The 19,574-nt window shown below is 43.8% G+C and overlaps 7 protein-coding genes across 7 annotated transcripts in view; 3 read left to right on the top strand and 4 right to left on the bottom strand.

Moving 5' to 3' along the window:
* The window catches only part of stumps (DBB domain-containing protein stumps), a 33,027-nt gene extending 31,688 nt beyond the window's left edge, over positions 1-1,339 (bottom strand). Inside the window, exon 1 of the mRNA XM_015181887.2 lies at positions 994-1,339. The gene's annotated coding sequence lies outside the window, so the exon portion shown is untranslated. The remainder of the gene's footprint in view (positions 1-993) is intronic.
* A 2,244-nt stretch (positions 1,340-3,583) lies between these two features.
* On the bottom strand, positions 3,584-4,024 carry LOC6897327 (protein new-glue 1-like). The gene has a single exon (XM_002137443.3). It carries the CDS (start codon positions 3,973-3,975, stop codon positions 3,655-3,657), a length of 321 nt encoding a protein of 106 aa, XP_002137479.1. The 5' UTR covers positions 3,976-4,024; the 3' UTR covers positions 3,584-3,654.
* Positions 4,025-5,277: 1,253 nt separating this feature from the next.
* On the top strand, positions 5,278-10,940 carry LOC4801730 (uncharacterized). Its single transcript, XM_001358736.4, has 6 exons — positions 5,278-5,418; positions 6,353-6,714; positions 6,771-7,506; positions 7,592-8,037; positions 8,111-8,825; positions 8,896-10,940. The coding sequence occupies exons 2-6, from the start codon at positions 6,365-6,367 to the stop codon at positions 10,519-10,521; spliced, it is 3,873 nt and encodes a 1,290-aa protein (XP_001358773.2). The 5' UTR covers positions 5,278-5,418; positions 6,353-6,364; the 3' UTR covers positions 10,522-10,940.
* A 1,682-nt stretch (positions 10,941-12,622) lies between these two features.
* LOC4801728 (cystatin-like protein) lies at positions 12,623-13,200 on the top strand. The gene is made up of 2 exons (XM_001358735.5): positions 12,623-12,867; positions 12,924-13,200. The coding sequence occupies exons 1-2, from the start codon at positions 12,680-12,682 to the stop codon at positions 13,117-13,119; spliced, it is 384 nt and encodes a 127-aa protein (XP_001358772.2). The 5' UTR covers positions 12,623-12,679; the 3' UTR covers positions 13,120-13,200.
* A 2,270-nt stretch (positions 13,201-15,470) lies between these two features.
* LOC6897326 (cystatin-like protein) lies at positions 15,471-16,186 on the top strand. The gene is made up of 3 exons (XM_002137442.3): positions 15,471-15,675; positions 15,738-15,844; positions 15,902-16,186. Exons 1-3 carry the CDS (start codon positions 15,616-15,618, stop codon positions 16,101-16,103), a joined length of 369 nt encoding a protein of 122 aa, XP_002137478.2. The 5' UTR covers positions 15,471-15,615; the 3' UTR covers positions 16,104-16,186.
* Positions 16,187-16,211: 25 nt separating this feature from the next.
* On the bottom strand, positions 16,212-16,828 carry LOC117183409 (secreted 45 kDa protein-like). The gene is made up of 2 exons (XM_033377287.1): positions 16,474-16,828; positions 16,212-16,308 (listed from the first exon to the last, which is right to left on the bottom strand). Exons 1-2 carry the CDS (start codon positions 16,767-16,769, stop codon positions 16,212-16,214), a joined length of 393 nt encoding a protein of 130 aa, XP_033233178.1. The 5' UTR covers positions 16,770-16,828.
* Positions 16,829-18,225: 1,397 nt separating this feature from the next.
* Positions 18,226-18,777, bottom strand: LOC4801727 (mucin-5AC-like). The gene has a single exon (XM_001358734.3). The coding sequence runs from the start codon at positions 18,757-18,759 to the stop codon at positions 18,292-18,294; it is 468 nt and encodes a 155-aa protein (XP_001358771.2). The 5' UTR covers positions 18,760-18,777; the 3' UTR covers positions 18,226-18,291.
* Positions 18,778-19,574: the final 797 nt, after the last annotated feature.

Genomic DNA, 19,574 nt, shown 5'->3' with positions numbered 1-19,574 from the left:
AAAGCACATTGTTCGTGGTATTCCATGTGAGTTTCTGGGGGAGTGTGTGGAATATTAATTAAGTGTTTGCTTTAACTTTGATTTCTTCCCCACAAAACACAAACAGATAAAGACAGAGAGACAGAGAGAGAGAGAGAGAGAGAGTGCGAATTCGCGTTTAACAAGTGTTTTGCGTTGTAAAAACAAGCGAATCAGAGAGGAGCAAAACAGAAGAAACGCAAGGAGAAGAACAAGAAGAGTAGAATAAAACGATGAAATTCAAATTCGAATTAAACGCATTCCAGAAGAGATCAGCAGGCAGGCACGGAATGGGAATGGGAATGGGAACGGGAACGGGAAGGCATGCAAAACTCAGAGATCATCGTTGAGATTAAGCGCGGCAAAAGGGAAGGCACTGAGCGGGGAGAGGGACAGGAGCTTGGGGGATTGCATAAATGGCAGCCATTTGTGCATCTGTGTGTGTGAGTTCGTGTGTGCAGCAGTCGACCCTCTTAGCATTTGAGACACGCATCTTGCATATTTTCGCCTTGATGTTGATCGACAGTTTGACATTTTATGTCGTCGCCGCCTGTCAAAAGGATGGCGGTTACTTTTTTTTGTTTACCCTGAAGAGTATAAGGCTTTTAAGGGAAGAAGGTTTTCAAAATCAGATCCCTATAACGCATAGTTCCAATTGAAAAGATTGGTGGAATGTTTTTGCCAGAGCCAAAAATACACACATACAGATTTATAAGAGTCCTCTAGAAAGCATCGATCTTTGTGCGAAAAGTGAGTTTGTTCCTTAAGGTATTCCAATAAAAACTCAAGAAGCTCTTGTGTTATGTGCTTCCAAAGATTTTGTTTTTAATTATCAAAATTGGAGGACTAAATCTTATGCCTATCATAGGTGCAATCGCTTCGAAAGGGTATCCCAAGTTTCGTACCTTCGGAGCTGGTTTTCCTTTACAGATTTGTAGCCCATTCCCAATGGAATTCCGATTTTATCCTACTTACCCACTCTGACCGCTAGATGGCGCACTATTATCACGAATTCCGCGTTGAGCTCTTTTTGGCCAAAAATATTGTTTGTTTTCCCGTCAGGCGGCACCGTTTTGGCTCTAAATGTTGATTGCTTTCTTTTGGCCCCAACAAAGGAGAAGAGCACCAAAACACAAACATACACACACACACGGGTACACACGAATACGAGAACACACGCACACAGTGAAGCCCCTAAGGCAACGGTAAATAAATACAAAAATTCAGTCACGAACGCTTTTACTCGACTTTTCCGCGCTTTGTACGGTACAAGTATATCGGGAGGTTGGGACCGTTCCGTACCCGTTCCACGACAAAACGAAAATTAAATAGTGGCTCGCTCGCTCTGCCTCGATCGATGTGTGCAGAGAGCAGAGCGCAGTGCGCAGAGCCATAAAAATAAAAGCAGAGCAGCAGCGAAAAACATTGCTCCCCAGCGGGTGGAAAAAAGTTTGGCGCTTTGGAGCTCGTTTGCATTTATGTATGTATGTATTTGCTCTTTCGTTCGGACATTGAAGAGAGCGAAGCGCCAAACGAAGAGCAAAGAGAGAAGGAGAAAGAAATTATAGCTTTAGGGCCAGAAGCTTTTTGATACTCTTGCAGATCGATTGTACACATGGGAGCTACTATATGGTACCATATTCTTTCTATTAGTATGTAAATCCATAAGAAGCTTTTCGACAGATCCACTTACATTTAATAATTTATGCCACTACAAATCGCCCGAGAGTGGTTATATTAAAAAGGATCTATTTTCTCTTACATTTTGAGGTGAATAATTGATCCAAATAGTATGTTTAGGACAAAAATAGTTATTCTCATTCATAGATGATGAATAATTGCTATACTCCTCTGATACACATGAATCCATGAGAAATTGTAATTCATAAGGTTTGATGAAAATATTAATGCATTCTCTTTCTTCTAATTCCGATTTGAAACGCAGATTTTTCACGCAATACAGCTGAACAAACTTTCATATTTGGTTAGCCCGTGACTTGCCCTAGTCATATTCCTCCAGTCATCAAAGAGTGAATGAACAATATGGTTTCTCTGAAGTTCATGGTACAATTTCTGGCCATATTCTATTTCCTGGATGCCGTTTGCGCCATCAGGTGTGATGTGGCGCCCGAGGATCCGGACTGCATTGACTGCAGCCAGAATCCCAGGCATGTGCAATGCCTGGTTGGGATCAGTACCACAATTAGTCCAATTAATGAGATAGCGAGTTCTTGCTTAAATCCCAGAGTTTGCAACACATTTGAATTAGCCAAAGCTTATATTTCCTTCAAAAAAGGGTTATTAGATTGAAGTCATAAATTGCTTTGCTTTGATACTACTAACTTTTCTGTTCGTTTTTGAGTCTTTATTGGAGGAGCACGAAACTTATATCAGCCTGACAGTGATCTCAGGAAGTTTCTTTTTCGGTTAAGTATTAAATTTAGTTTGTTAACAATGAACTGCTTCTTGGCACTCAGTCCCAGTGCTCTCCTTGTGGTTGTCGCCGGAACCGCGGCGGTTGTTGTGGTTACCACCTCAGTGGTTGTGGTGATCGTGATGAGACATTCTGCGTTGTCGGGATCGGTGTCACAATCAATGCAGTTAGGATCATCGGGACTATCATCACAGGTGACGGCTTTGGTTTCCGTCAGGCAATAGAAAATGGCAAAGATCAGAACAAGATACTTTGTTAGCTGCATTCTGGTAGTAGTTTAACTTCTTTATCAAACTGCCTGATTTGCAATATCTTTTCAACTTAGATGCCGCTGTATTTATACGGTCTTTTAAGCGTCCTTGACGATGGAAAAAAACTGTATTGGTTTTGTATTTGCCAATAGATGGTGATCCCAAGCTTTGGGATGTTTAATTAGCCAAAACTTGTGTTTATTTGGCAAATATACTCCTATAGTTTATAGCACAAAACAAATAAACAAGTCTTGAATGGATAATTCAGAAAAATGTATATGGGAGTTCTATGCAGAACTTTCTGGTAGTAATAATACAAACATCCATTCAATTTCTGGTTATTTGAATGAAACTAATTCTACATTTCAGCCCTGCAGCTTGGGTTTAAAATATGGTCTGATTCTGCTCTGATTCACAAAAGATTACACTCTAAGCCTTGTATCCTCTATCGATTTATCGAAAAATTAAAAATGTTCTATCGATGCTATAGTCGTATTTACGAGAAATCACATCCTACTGATATTCTTCTACTCCATCTGCAAACACGTAGGAAAGAAGACTCAGTTGTGCTCAGTTTCAGAAAGATACTCGTATCCTTTAAATTAAAATATTACCTGCATCGAACAGTTCAGATCTTTTAATCGCTAGCCTCAGAACGGTGACCATATGACAAGAAGAAAAGAAATCCCCAAATTCTTTAAAAAATCGACCAAATGATTATCTTTAGTTATTTATGGTTTATATATTCTTATGTGCTAATTCCATAAGTTCTCCATCTGATCTCACCACCATTCTAGTTAGTTACACTCAAGTCTAGTGGAATGCATGTCGGAAATACATTATTTGTTAAAATTGTTGCAAAAAAACACATTAAAAGATATATGGTAAATTCAATTAGTTTTTTTTATTTATTTCGGCTATATAGGACTATCTTTTCAGATGAATTTTCGTTCAACCAGACTTATTGGTGACCTTGATCCTCCGCGTGACTTTGTATTTAAGATTCTTAATGGTGACTTTCTTCACGTTTCCCGTTTTCTTGGTGGTTTGTGGGGCGGCTGTTGGGGCAGCCGTCGTCGCAGGTGCCACTGTGGTGGTTGTCGTTGTTGTGGTCGTTGTCGTTGTCGTGGTGGCACATTCTGCGTTGTCGGGATCGGTGGTGCAGTCAATGCAGGCGGTATCCGTGGGATCCTCATCACAGGTCACAGCTAGAGCGCCACCCAGGCAGTACAAGAAGGCGGCAATCAGAAAAAGATACTTTGTAGCCTGCATTTTGGTAATTGAACTTGATTATTCAGTTGCTAAATTCGCAATATTATGTTCGCTTATCATCAGCCATATTTATACAGATCTAGACCTGGCGAAATTTTGGTTTGTTGTATCAGTTGGATTTTTGCGTGGATGGAATTGGCAATAGACGTCTATCGAATTGTTGACTGACTTTTGGAATGTTTAACCAGAAAATAATTAAGATTCATAGGCAAACAGTACTCACAGATGTGCAGAAAAAAAAAACAGAATTCGCTCAACAAATATACGTACATAAGTTATAGGCCTCCACCAAAAAGAATTTATCATGTAGCGATTTTCTCGAGGGGACTTTTATTTAATATCAAAATACATATTTCATTAAGTTTTTCAAAATGATAGGTAATATATGAAATAACGACTTTTTTGTAAGATTTTGATTGCCTTTAAACATTTTGCAGTTGATTTCCAATTTCCTCGCAATTTCTACAATTTAATTATGTAAATATTAAACAATTTTTTTAATCAAAAATCGCAAAATCGGATGTAGTTTCTAATATGGTTATGGTTTCAAAACAAACCGTCAAATTCAAATTCCATAAATCACAGAAAAATACTGATGTTTGTTTGCAATACAATCCTGTGCGGTATATTACATACTTTTATGTATATGTATTTTGTGGTCGAAACGAAATGTTTGTCATCTGGCTTCGATATAAGGATAAAAAAATCAGGCTCTGTTGTATAGCTATCACAAAGAAATTTTTCACTTTATTGTCTTTATATAGAGACCAAGAATTGGTATGAGGGGATACAGGATATATATATATACCGGAAACAAATCAATTGCATGAATAGGTCTACCTATACCCATACCAATATGAGAAGAAGTCATAACTAATGTTTCAACTTGGAAAACAGAATATGAATGTTAATTAAATGAAATAGGGTATAAAGATATCCATACTCCTAGGGGATACCAGTTGACCAGCAACAATGACGTAACATTTCAGACATACTACGTCTCATTCCGTACCACTTGCGTTTTGTGCTTTGACTTTATTTGCTTAAAACTTATTTATAAAAAATAATCAGTAAAAAGGAGTATTAACCCATTGTAGACCAAGACGGTACTTTAATATTCCACCGAAAATGGTGATAATTTAATAATTTTAAGTTCAGGTGAAAGATATCGTTTTTTTTGTTCAGAGAAAAGATGGGACGGATCTACAAGAAGAGACTAAAATTATTAATATTTTCAGCGGTTATATTCAAGCTCTTAACCTGTTGAAATAGAGGGGGTTGTGTGGGTTAAGCTCAGAACGGCCGCATTAAAAAGCAGTGACAGAACAAAAATGGCAATTCTTCTTTCTCCGGTCGTTCGTGGGTATTTTGCGAGAAAACTTTGCGCCGCATTTAAAAACGGAGACATAAAATTATGCGAACTGCATGAAATTCCGATTAAAGGTAATAAATTGCATCTACGGTGGCTGGTTGACCTGATACATATTTAACCTCAAAAAGACACGGACAACTTAACCAAAAACAGAAAATTAAATACTCAATCCGGAGTGTGGAAGAATTTCGGGCGTGTGACTTGTGATGTAACCGCGGCAGGGCCATGATGGCGATAGAAAGCGGTCGGTTTTTTTGATGACAATGAGAAAGTGCACTGCTCGAGGGTTTGTTTATGTTTACGCCGAGCTTGAGGTTATGTGCAACAGTCTGGAATATAAATAAAACGCCGACTTAACCTCATTTATGTCCAAATTGGTTTATAAGTTGGAATATTTCTTATGTGGGCCGTGGATCAAAGCGGGCCAGGTCTGCTGACGCCATGTGTGTGAGCGGGACGACTAGTGTGCGCGTTGGTTGGAAGTCAGTTGCGAAGTATTTGCCATAAAACGGTTAGATTATTCAAATGCGACAATTTTTGAAAGCTTTCCTTCAATCTAACAAGTCAACATATCGTATTATTAATGTTGACATGGTTATTATAAGCACAGGGGCCAAGTGAATTAAATGAGTTTGGTTTGCGGCTTTGCTGTCAGCCCTGCTGGAAACAGTCAAGGCGTTGCCGTTAAACTGCGCAGAACAAAACGAATACAAAATACCATTAAAGTGGCTAAAAACTTGGAAATTCGATGAAACGAATAATACAGTGTACGTTAGTTTAAATTTATCGTGCCATTGAGTTTGTTTTGGGTTTATTTTTGTTATTAAATGTATGGCCACCAACTGTCTGGCAACGCCCGGTTTTTGCTCTCTCTGTCTCCCACGGTCTTCTTCTTGAGCACATGTGCCAGCCACACCAATTGTTGCTCCCTCCCCGAGTTTTGAGGAGAAATTTTCGTATGGTTTTGTTTATGTGCGTGAGAATTAGCAACAAACTGTCTTGCAGGGCAACTGAGTAATGAACCACCAGAACTATGGCGGCATCCAATGGATACAGCAACACCCCGCCGCATCCGACTCCGGGGTGGACATACTGGTGGGGGACGGCGAAGACGGTGTGACGCCCGACGGGTATCATCTCGTGACCGATGAAGCGACGGGCGAGGATCTTGACCATATGGCGGCCGAGAATCTCATATTTATGGCCCGCGACGGCCAGCTGAGTGAGATCATAGCTGGCGGAAACGCTGTGATAGTCACTGCCGATGGCCACGGCGTGACGTATGCCGATTCCTTTGACGATGACGCCCAGGTGGTCACCGAGGAGGTCATCACGGACGACTGGGTGCAGCATCAGGGAGCCGAGCGGTGAGTATAGCACGGTTTGATTGAACGTTTCGGATTGAATCAATGATTATTTTCAGTGTGGAAATAGCCGCAGAGCAAATAGCTGGAAATGGAAGCTCGCAGGAGCTGCTGGACATGGAGCAGGACGAGTACACGGCCCTGCGACCATATCCCTGCGACTTTTGCAGCCGCCGCTTTAAGAAGAAGTCCAGCCTGAACACCCACATGCTGGCCCACCAAAACGATCGTCCTCATCTTTGCAAGCTGTGCGGGTCACGCTTCTCTCGCCGCGCCGAGCTCATCAGTCATTTCAAGGCGCACGCGGAAGCTCAGGATGCAGCGGATGCCGAGGCAGCTGCGGCCACATCCATTAAATTCGAGCACCGCCCAATGGACGATCATTACTATGAGCACGAGTGGCCTTTATACCAGCAGGATCAGGACGCCGAGGACCAGCAGCAGATGGTGTCCAGCAGCGAAACTCAACTGGTGCACCAGGATAGCTACAACGTTGCAGCAGTTACCGTCGATGCTCCAGTGCCAACGCGAGGACGGATCAGTCGCCTGAAGCCAAAGGAGGAAGCCTCACAGTACATTGTGATTTCCGACAAGACGGAAGCACCCCAGATGCAGGACTATATGCAAAGCGAGCCGATGCAGGCGGTGGTCACCACCTCGACAGCGATCGAGCCCCCACCTAAAGCTGACCTTCCCCAGCCGAACTATCCAGTGCTGGACGACAGCAAGCCGTTCGTGTGTCAGCAGTGCGGCTTGGCCTTTGCCAGGGAGAAGGCGCTCTTCTCTCACACGAAGGTAAGAGTTTGTTGCGCTACCTACCTGAGATGTATGTTCCCAAGAAACCAGTTTCATCTTCCCTTTTTCTTGTACCAACCACCAGAACCATCGCGTGGACTCGCCCTTTGAGTGCAACCTGTGTCAGGAGATGTTCTGGGATAACAGCAGCCTTCTGGAGCATCAGAAGACGCATCAGTTCGAGGAGAGCAACTCTGAGTACGATCCGGCATCGGGGGACGACAGTGTCAGCGAGTCGGAACCGGATCAGCTCTATGGCGACTTTTACTGCAGCGAATGCGGCATTTGCTTTCACAGGCAGGACCTGCTGCGACGCCATGCAAAGTGCCATTTCCAGCAGCCAGACGCAAGTAACTTTGACCAAAAGCCGATTGTGGGAGAAGTGGGAGTCACCGATGAAGTGATAGCTGGAGATGCTGAAAATGCCAAAGATGATGCTGCCCACCGGTGTCACACGTGCGGCAAGTGTTTTCCCAATTCAGTTGCGTTGAGCGCCCATACCGAAATGCACGCCCGTTTTCCGCTCTTCAAGTGAGTAAATCGACATTGCAACATGAACTATACTATAAAGTGGTTTTCTCACCATTTCTGTACTGGTTTTTAGGTGCGTTTTGTGCGGTGTCAGCTTCTATGAAGAGCAGTCCATCAAGCGGCACTTGCACAGTCGTCATCCGAACGAGCTGAAGGCCAACTCGTGTGTGCTGTGTGGAAAGGAGTGTCGCGATCGGAAGGCTCTCATCAAGCATGCCTGGGACCACTCGAGGGAGAAGTGCCACTCGTGCTCCAAGTGCGGCAAGAACTTCCATAACAAGGCGCGTCTGAAGCGGCACATGGCCTCGCATCGGGACAAGTCGGTGGTGTGTGAGGTCTGTCAGGAGGAATTCCCCGACGGACGGACGCTATCCAATCACCGTCACTCCCACAGCACCACCTCGCCGGGCAAACTCTTCCCGTGCCTGGAGTGTGGCAAAACCTTCGGTTCGCGCAGCTCTCAGCAGATTCACGTACGCATCCACACGGGCGAGCGTCCGTACGGCTGTCGCTACTGCTGGAAGGCCTTTGCCGACGGCGGCACTTTGCGCAAACACGAGCGCATCCACACGGGCGAGAAGCCCTACGCCTGCTCCGTATGTCCACGTGCCTTCAACCAGCGAGTGGTGCTCCGCGAGCACATTCGCTCCCATCACTCCGGTATGGATGTAACGCTTGGCACTTACCACTGCGAAGTGTGCTCCGAGGACTTGTCCTCGTCCAGTGAGCTCATCCAGCATCTTATCAAGCACAGCGACACGAACACCGCCAAACAGCGTCAGCCCGTCGTGAGTATACCATCCTTCATGTGGATCTCCTTTAGATCTCCTCTTTAAAAACGCGTTCCTTATTCATCAGACGGGGCCTCGGAAGTACAAACGACGGCGCAAGCTGCAGCCGCATGAGATTGCCCACATGCGGGCCGAGAACAAGGAAGATGAGCTTTTGCAAGAGGCCGAAGAGTATAACAGTGACTTAGACATCTGCGACTTTGATGTGGAGAACGTGGACCGAATCTTCGAAATGGCCGAATCCCCCAAAAAGGAGAAGCGCAAAAAGGGAGCAGCCAAGGATCCGAAGGCGGTGGCCAATGGAACAGCCAAGGCTGTCACGGATAAGTCGAAAATGCGCTACGATTCCACCAGCAGTCACTCGGATCGCATGTGGGAGGAGAAGTTCCTGCAAGACAACCAGGTGTCGTTGTTTCAAATTGATTCGTTAGCGGCTATGAATCAACAGCAATCACCGCTGCCTACCAGCACCGCCAGTTCCTCCAGCGTCCAAAACACGAGACGCAGTTCCAAGCAGTCACAGGCCCAAGGGCAGGCCAAGACGGCGCCACCAGTTGAGGTAAAAGCAAACACCAGTGCATCATCCTCCTCCACGACTGCGAGCTCCAGCAGCCGCAGCCGAAAGAAGGCGGGAACAAGTAAGGCGGCCAGTAGCAAATCGGCTGCTGCGGGAAGCTCGCGTCCGCGAATGATCCACACCGAGAAGGCCAAGGTTCCGAAGGCTGCAGAAAGCTCGGGCACTGCATCCGGATCTACCAAGAAGACGCGTGGCAAGAGTTACATTACCCGGACAGAGACAAGCAATCTGGATTTGCTTTCCAGCAGCGGCAGCGGCAAGTCGCGATCCACTGCGTCCAACATTGTCGATGACTATGAGATCATTTCCCCAGCCACGCATCCACCCAACCAGATCAGCTCCAGTCCCCTCCACATTAAGCAGGAGCAAGAACAGCAGCGCGTTCCGATGATGTACGACGACAATCTGCTCATCGATGCCGCACTGCTCCGTGAAAAGACGTACGAGAGGTTCAACCCCGCAATAGTCAACGATTTGGAGGAGATTCTGCGCTCTCCACTCAAAAGTGAGCACAATTCTCGACTGCGTTTCACCAGCGAGTCATCGACAACGCCACAGTTTCTGCCCGGGGAGGAGCAGAACCTCATCAAGATCGAGCCGACATCCCCTGACTTACGGGAAATGGTGGAGAGTCAACAGCGCGTCACGGCTACCACTGGCAACACGCCCTCTTCCTCGTCGTCGTCGGCCCGTACCTCGCGTCACCTGCGCCAGATAACTGCCAACAGCCCGCGAGTGGGCAGCAAACGTTCCAGCAGCAGCAGGCCGGACTCTGCATCCGGCGCGGCAGCCAAGAAGCCCACCACATCGTCCTCCTCTTCGCCAGTTGCAGCCGGGAGCAAGACCAGAAGCTCCGAACACTCGTACCTCAGCTACGGCGTGGGCGTGGACTCCTACAATGTGAATGTACCTGCCAGCGCCAACACTGCCGATGTAAGCTCTGCATTCTTTTCCATTTCCGAGGTGGTTTCCGCCGCCGACGCAGCCGATGCTGCAGCCAAGGCAGCCGCAGCCAGCAAGTCGGACCGCAAGAAGCGCAGCTTCGAATGCGAGATGTGCTCCGCCATCTTCTACGACCGCGCGCAGCTGCTGGACCACGTCCACATCCACATCTAGGCCTCTGTACTACTAACCTGCCCCCAACATGAGCTTCTCTTTCCGCTTTAGTAAACTGCTTTTTCGTGGGACAATCAGCGGGAACACTCGGATTATTTTGATATCTTGTAACTTGTAATCCATTTATTTGATCTAGATCTTTGATTTCCCAAAGGGATTGTATTGTATTCATTGAAATCGATTGTCCAAAATATGAATTGCAAATGGACTGGATGGTATCCGGATGGTTACTTCAGATCGTTGTACCACCGAGAACCGACCGACACATCGATAGATTGTATCGTTGACTTATGCGTTATTTAAATTGAACATTTCTCTAATTTAGAGACTCCTTAGGCCATAAGACTTTTAAGTTTGTACCTCAAACCTTGCTTTGAAGAATTGGTATGCTGGATATTAATAAAATAATTGGCTTTTTATTTGCCTAAAAAGTTTTTTGTTTTACGTTGTTGAATAGTAGAACCTCTGATGTTTGTAAGATTTCATGATAAGACTCTCTCTAGCTAATGGGAATACGGGTGGATTAATTGTTCCTGGAAACCTATAAGCTAGAAACGAGTATGCCTATAGGCATTGCCTATACTAGTATACGTCATTAGAACTGAACTAAAATTATTCAACGAAATTGAATCCTATTCCGATAAGATGGATTTTTTTCCCTTCTAAATCTATATTGAAAAAGTACATGCACAGTATTGCAATTTCCTGCTAATTTAATAGGGCAAATGCTAGATTATATATTGATATGGAAGTCTCCCTTTCAAATGAACATGTGCTTTATAAAGGGTGATGAATGGTAGTGCCTCATAAGTTTTTCTCATACTTTGAACTTTTCTCATCCATCATGAACGGAATACAATTCATCTCTTTGTTAGAGCTGATGGTCGTAAGCTGTAGTTATTGATTTCCCCTCGGACTTAGACGATAAAAGGTATTATATCTTATAGGGGTCCCTGAGGTATTGCCCGGAGAGGTGACTGAGAAGGACATTGTAATTGTTGCCCAATTTGTCACAGGAGAGGGTCCCAGCCACAAGTAACTTAAGTCCTAGTGGATAGGCCCTAAGGACTTATACAACTATATGTATGGAATATATTTACTCCACTATATTTAGACCACTATACATACAAGGCGGAATGGGAGATCGAATCGGAGGAGGAGTGCACTGGCCAAATCGATTTAAACCCATGGAAGATTCAATCAATGTGTCATGCGAGGGCAACTATTATAATGATAAGCACGTTGCTCTCAAAAATTTCTTCTTAATACATATTAAGATATTGTTTGATTAATACCTAGAATTTTATTTGAACAGTCGAGGTTGTCACTCATTTGAATGGTATCAGTTCTCTCGACCTGTTTTACGAGCACTTTTTCAGCTGGATGTTTCTCAGAAATCATTAGGTGTGAGGATTATCCCATCCATTACAGATTACCAAACATTAGGTCTAGGTGATTTTCCTCAAGCCAGATGTTTTATGGGTGTTCATGGCGTTTTTATGGCGCTTGTACCTGGATTTCGGTTCATTCTAGATTGATAAATATTCGAAGAGAATTTTTATGGATGGACCTAACCTGACTCCTAACTAATTAAAGAGTATTGACAACATTTTGTGTTCTTGTTTTCTGGTATATATGTATGTATTATAGCTCTTCAGCACCTTTACTATACCTCAAGAATCAATTATTTGTTTGTTTGTAAGAAAAACAATATTATCTGTTCGTTTACCTTCACGAGAAAGAACCCTTCGTTATTTATGTTGGCACATTGATAACATAAAACCAAATCCAAATATGTATTCAAGAGAAATGGTCAGGCATATCAGGCGTATAGTATTTTCTCAGTGTAAATTAGTATTTGTATACAAAAACCTTACTCACTTATAGAAAAACAAATAATTTCCAATAAATCAAATATGGGAGGTATAAGTTTCTTAGGATATACTATTTGCGTTCTCTGATATTTCAAAACCCACTAGGCGACACTGTAGCGAAACTCTTTACCCAATGTTCTGGTTTTCTTTATCCGCAAAATTTCTCCATTGTGCCCTCCCACGAGTAATAATAAAAATGTGGCCCTCTCTGGTATAAATTGGAGCACGCTCGCCGACTTAGCGATCAGTTTTCTCTCAACCGTCGAGCTGTACACATCTGAAATATGAACGGAATGAAAATGCTTACACTCTTGGGACTCATGGTCGTGGGTTCTGGTGCCTTGGCTTCAGCCGATGAGGTACCTATTGTCGGCGGCCACACACAATTGAGCGGAGAGAGGAAAGAGCAGGCTATTACACTGCTGGACACCACCTTGTCGCAGCTCGCAACTGGAGATGGACCCACCTACAAGTGAGATAAATGGGCTTAAATTGAATTCCATAGCTAGAATATTTGTCCGCTTTCAGAGCTGTTAATGTGACCAATGTGACGAGCCAAGTTGTTGCTGGTACTCTCTATACGTACCAGGTGGAATTGGACAATGGATCGGACAAGAAGGATTGCACCGTCAAGATCTGGACCCAGCCATGGCTCAAGGAGAACGGTACCAACATCAAGATCAAGTGCGAGGGCGAAGATGGTGAGCTGGATCGCACCTGGTAGATGAAAGTGTATTCCCACCAGTCTATACCTTTACCCTAGACTGGATAATCAATTACAATAAATAAAGGTATTCCGAAACTATTCCTTTATTGCCTCTCATTTGAGTGAGAACCTACGTTCTCCCATCTTTGACCTGATTCACGGAGACGTATATTGTATCTATTGTATACATCTTTGCTCATCATCCATACTAATCCGTGAGTTCATTAGAGAGTAACCAGTTTCAATAGAAAACCAGTTTGTCGTATCGTATTTTATGACAGACCTCTCTCGCTCTTTTTATTATTATTGTTTTTCTCTCAACTTCTGTGTGGTGCGGCTTTTGAGTATTTAAAGCTGACGCCTGCATCAGCAAAAGTCACAATACGCGAGTAGCGTTCTTCTCTCCAGTGTTATGTCATTTACTATTTTGAATAGACTTCTGTTTGCACTACAGACGTAGTGATAATGGCAATTATTTATATTTGGTTGCATAGTATTTTTCCATCCATTACAATTGGAATTGTAATTTAGCAATAGTGCGGTAGGGTGATAGCAGTAGACATGGGGACTTCGTTATTGATAAACAATACTTATCTCGTTCCCATATTCCGAGGTATCGGAAATACGCGGACGGGGATGTACGCCTACGTAAAATCAGTCATTATTTTTATACCCGATACTCAAAATGAGTATTGGGGTATATTAGATTTGTGGTAAAAGTGGATGTGTGTAACGTCCAGAAGGAATCGTTTCCGACCCTATAAAGTATATATATTCTTGATCAGCATCAATAGCCGAGTCGATTGAGCCATGTCTGTCTGTCCGTCTGTCCGTCTGTCCGTCCGTCCGTCTGTCCGTCTGTCCGTCCCCTTCAGCGCCTAATGCTCAAAGACTATAAGAGCTAGAGCAACGATGTTTTGGATCCAGACTTCTGTGATATGTCACTGCTCCAAAAATATTTCAAAACTTTGCCCCGCCCACTTCCGCCCCCACAAAGGGCGAAAATCTGTGGCATCCACAATTTCGACGATACGAGAAAACTAAAAACGCAGAATCGTAGAAGTTTACTATATCTTCTAGAGTGCAAAATCTGAACCAGATCGTATAATTATTACAGCCAGAATCACGAAAACAATATCACTCTTTCTCGCTCTGTCTCACTCTAACACACAGGTTTCATGGTCGGTTTTGCCAATTGCAAAATATGAGTTCAAGGATCTCAGAACCTATAAAAGCCAGAGCAACCAAATTTGGTATCCACACTCCTGTGATATCGGACCTTGACCGTTTCCTGTCAAAATTTCGCCACACCCCCTTCCGCCCCCGCAAAGGACGAAAATCTGAGGCAACCACAAATCTCAGAGACTATTAAGGCTAGAGTAACCAAATTTGGTGCACACACTCCTTTAAGATGTCACTATAAAACGTATATCTCAGAATTTCGCCCCACCCCCATCCGCCCCCACAAAGGACGAAATTCTGTTGCATCCACAATATTGCAGATTTGAGAAAACTAAAAACGCAGAATCATAGATAACGACCATATCTATCAGATTGCTGAATCTGGATCAGATCAGATAATTTTTATAGCCAAAAGGAACAAATCAATTTGCAGTGGCTACGCAGCGCCCGACGTCACGCTCAGACTGATTTTCTGTCTCTCTCGCACGCACTCTTTGTGTGTCGTTAAATATTAGCGGCGTCTGCCGGAGGAGAGCCATACTGACTTAGTATCGGGTATAACTCTAGAGTTGCGGTGTCCGCAGCAACTCACAACGTTCCCCCTCGTTATTTATGTAAATTATGTATTTATTTGCATTGACTTGAGTAAAAACTAGAACCCAAGCACAATCTCTGGTTGATAATTGCCAAAGGTTGCTTGTCGTTGAATAAGCGTCAATTTCAGTTGATAATATTTGTACATATGGAGTATATAATGCCCCAATTGCAATACAAGAATATGTGATTGCAGATGTTTCTAGAGCACAGCGAAAGAGTAAATCTTTAACCCCTGATTATGAATAGCTGAACTTTAGAAAGCAAAAAGTTTCGGCAATCAGCACTACTAAATTTCCAGGCATTGAGCAAACCGCGGCTTCAAGTATACAAGTATATCAAGTATAATACAAGTATTATATACATATGTATATTGCCTTTGTTCGCCTGCATGGCTTTGTTTTATTGACACAAAGACACATTGAAAGAAATGTTTCTGTCTGCCATCGGTCTGTTGATGAATCGGTTCTCCGACAGAACTCCTGACCTGGTCAAACAAATAAAAATCCAATCGACAAAACGCATTTCAAACAAAATTAAGTATCAAATAAATATATTTAAAGGTGCACACAAAATTTCATCTCTCTTTAATTTACTCGGGGGATCATCAATATGCCAAAAGCTGTTTATCGCTGGAAAATAAAGAATCATTCTAGCTTCGTTCTCTGGAGGCTATAAAAGCAATCTCTCAACACTCGGCGAATTTATTGTGGAGGCTTCTGTCCGCGGAAAACGAGTATGCATGCTTCGAAAGTGATCTTTGTGCTGGGCCTTGTCCTGGCTGTTGCCTTTGCCGGCGTAAGTCCATGAACTGATGTTCTGTCTGTACAGATTGCACTATTGATTTGAATCGTTCCTAGTATGCCGGTCGACCTAGGACCCTCGAGGGCGATGATCTAAAGGAGGCCGAGCAGCTATTGAGCACCACGCTATCCCAGCTGGCCACCGGAGATGGACCCAGCTACCAGTGGGTATAGCCCAGGCTTAGAATAACCACTTATACTATATGATTTGTGTATTTTAGACTGGTTAATCTGATATCGGCGACTTCTCAAGTGGTTTCTGGCACTCTGCGCACCTATAAGGTTGAACTGTCCGATGGATCGGACAAGAAGCAGTGCACCGTCAAGATCTGGTCGCAGCCATGGCTCGAGGAGTCCGGCAAGGGCATCAACATCAAGGTCCAGTGCGAGGGCGACGAAGCCGAGCTGGATCGCACCTGGTAGACATATCATCAGATTATCTAATAGATACTCGTGAAATATGTTGTGTTCATTCAATAAAAGAATGAGCAAAGTACGAGTCTGGATGGCGCAAAATATCTATAAAGATCTCTACTCGGACTTGACTCGGACTAAAAGCCTCTGAGATGGACTCTGGTCCATAAACACGTCGTGTTGTATGCGATCTGACAGTTTATTTAATCCGAATCTGTATAAGATACGTGATACATGGAGATCGGGAGGAGATCTTTCTCCATCCTAACCTCTCCTGCTGTTCCTCCTGCCCGCCCTCCTTCTGGCTGCCCTCCTCCTCTCTTCCCTCCTCCTCTCTGCCCTCTGACGCCGACGACGACGTGCTGCAGCCCTCCTCCTCCTCCTCTTGGCGGCATTTTTGTTGCTGCTGCCGCTACTGCTGCTGCTATCGCCGCTGCTGCTGCTGCTGCTGGCAGCAGTGGTGGCAGGACTGTTGTCGCTGGATGGGGCCACGGTTGTTGCAGCAGCGGGAGAAGCTACAGTTGTAGGCGCGCTGGAAGGTGCCACAGTGGTGGTGACAACAGTGGCGTCTGCTTCAGTGGTGGTGACAACAGTCGGTGCGGTCGTTGCCTTGCCTTGATTTACGAGGCAGACGACCAGGAGGGCACAGCCCAGGAGAAGCGTTTGTACTCGCATTGTTGGTATCGGCTCAAGTGATTTGACTTGGATAATGGTCCAGATTATTGTGGCCACGGCTTTTATAGTCGAGTCTATTTCAGATTCTATTGTTCTATTTCTAGACGGCCCACACTTGTGCTAACAAATGGATGGTAAATACCACCCAAGTTAAAATATATCTATTACTATGGCTTGCCAAAACTTTACTTTATCGTAGGAACGGCAGCATCTTTTCGAATTCGAAAGTGAAGCCGAAGAATCTTTTCTGGGTCGCAACCTTCGTCGCACAGTGGGACATCACCCGAACAGAGATGGCAAAAGTCATTTTCTGAGTGGGAGCTGTGGAAAAGCTGTATGATATAAGCATCGGATAGAAAATTGTACAGTGAGAAAGTCGAACCTTAAGGAAAATCAGATGTGGTTTGGGAGATATACTCTGTCTGTCTGTCCGTCCCTATGAGCGCCTAGTGCTCAGAGACTATAAGAGTTAGAGCAACGACATTTTGTATCCAGACTTCTGTAATCTGTCACTGCTACAAGTGTATTTCAAAACTTATCCCCGCCTTCATAGCTTCTCTAACACACAAGTTTCATGGTCGGCTTTGCCTATTGTAAAATGTGAGCACCTAGATCTCAGAAACTATAAGAGCTAGAGCAACAAAATTTGTTATCCACACTTCACACAAAAGTTCTCCCCACCTTTAGACATCACAGGAATATGTTCTGGTGAAGACTTCATGTTGAAAGATTTTCAAAAAAGTTTGTTTCATGAAAATATCTTAATTCCTTCCAGAAGTTATTAAATTCGTAAGGAATAGCGACATATGTATGTACGCTCACACATTTGTCGATATATATTTGAACGTAACTCCTAATCTGCTGCCGGAGATACTTTGTAGCCGAAACACTCTTAAAATTTCAATTTCTTATAGCATAGCTTTCGGCGCTATTTCCATGTAGAGTTCGTGTAAAAATCACGTAGAATGGAGATGGCGTGATATCTACATAGGTAAATTTTCTTGGAATGAAGTAATCGAAGCTAATAATTTTAGCCGTTATACTCCCCCGAGTGGGGCGTGGCATGATTATTTGTAAATGGGAGATCATTCCATCGATTAAGACTAAAAGAGAATAAATATTTTTCAACTTTCGAGAACTTTACAATAAAATATAAGGATAAGGAAAATGCGTTGAAATACAATTTGATTTATCTAAATGAAAATTTACATTCTAGAGTCCCAGATATATGTACAGAGTATGTATCTACGGGTGCGGCGGTGCAAATCCTAAAAAACGTTTATCTTTTTTAAACTCTTCGATCAGCACAGGGCATGCTTTTAGATCGACGAAATCAATATTTTTGCTTAATTTTTGGTGCATACATGTACTTATGTAGAGTTTCGAGATATGGACTTCAATCTACCGTCAGATTCTAAGCTAAGACTCAAGCGTATAGACTTAAAGATTATGATAATTATTTTTGAAGTTTGAACTATTTTATTGCCCATCGGTTTTATCTGAATGTATATGGATATTATGTCTAGCCGACAATCACACGGACGTTACCGTTGCGGCGCCTATTCCTCACGTTGACGCGTCTTCGGTTGAGGTTGCGGTTGCGGTTGGTGTTGGTGTTGCGGCTGGTGGTACGGCTGGTGGTGCCACTTCTGTTGACACGGATGCGACGCACTGCGGTGTAGCGCAGATTGCTGATCCTGACGACCTTGCGCCTCCCGCCCGTGCTGGTGGTGGATGCCGCCGTGGTTGTTGTGGCCGTGTCTGTTGCCACTGTAGTCGCCGTGGCTGCCGTTGTCGATACTACGGGAGCCACAGTAGAGGTGGTCGCGGCCGCTGCTTCTGCCACGCACTCCGCATCGGTGGGACTGGTGGTACAGTCAATACATCCTGTTACAGTGGGATCGGCGGTACAGGTGACTGCCTCACTGCTCCTCAGCAGGCAGGCGAACAGGACGATGGCCAAGGCGAAGATATTGGAGCTGACTTTCATGGTGCGTTGGTGATTGTTGGATATGTTGGATGTTGCCAGGGCATGCCTTTTATAGTCGTTCGATTCTATAAGCTTCGCATATCCAAAGATTATTGGCAAATTTACGCAGCTGTTTCTAACAAATTTTGCTTTTTTCCCCCGAATATTTGCAGAGAATTCGCCAACGATTGGTAGATACAAACAACACACATAATTGTACGGATATGTGCGAGTACTTGAAAGAGATTTCGATATCATAGCATCTGTTAAGAGAGAATTGATGGGTGTTTTTTTGTCACCTTGAAAATATTCCAATAAGACTTGCTGATCGGCCAGATGCTCAAAATTTACTACTAAAGGCCGAACGGCTGTGAAGGCTGAAGATGGCCCCTATTGGTAGTGGTTGTGAGGCCATTAACATTAGGCAGAATTCGTTATTGGTTATAGAATATCATATCATGAGAAAAGTTTCAATGCGGGTGAGTACTCGCAGATCCTTAAAGATCCACGCTCATTCAAAAATTATTAGTTGCGATTGTTCTTTATTGTTCTATTCGTAATCCAAGGAATTATCATTCATCTTCAGTCTAGCAAATCATTGTCTGATGTTTAATTGGCATTTTGGGAAATGATACTCCACATTAAATTCACAGATACGAGTATCTCAATGTTTTCCTTAGCAAAAGATTCTTTATTCCTCTTAATCATCATTAGAGTCTGTATCTTCACTGGTTTCTACAACACTGGAAGTTAGTTTATTCAACGAATTTGGAGTGCTTTTTTCTTTGATGTCTAAGCGTGTCTTTTCGCCATGTCTATAGATGTCTACAATGGGC

This window comes from Drosophila pseudoobscura, chromosome 2, assembly GCF_009870125.1.
Source record: "Drosophila pseudoobscura strain MV-25-SWS-2005 chromosome 2, UCI_Dpse_MV25, whole genome shotgun sequence".
NCBI classification, from domain to species: domain Eukaryota; kingdom Metazoa; phylum Arthropoda; class Insecta; order Diptera; family Drosophilidae; genus Drosophila; species Drosophila pseudoobscura.
This window is presented reverse-complemented; position numbering and strand designations above follow the sequence as displayed.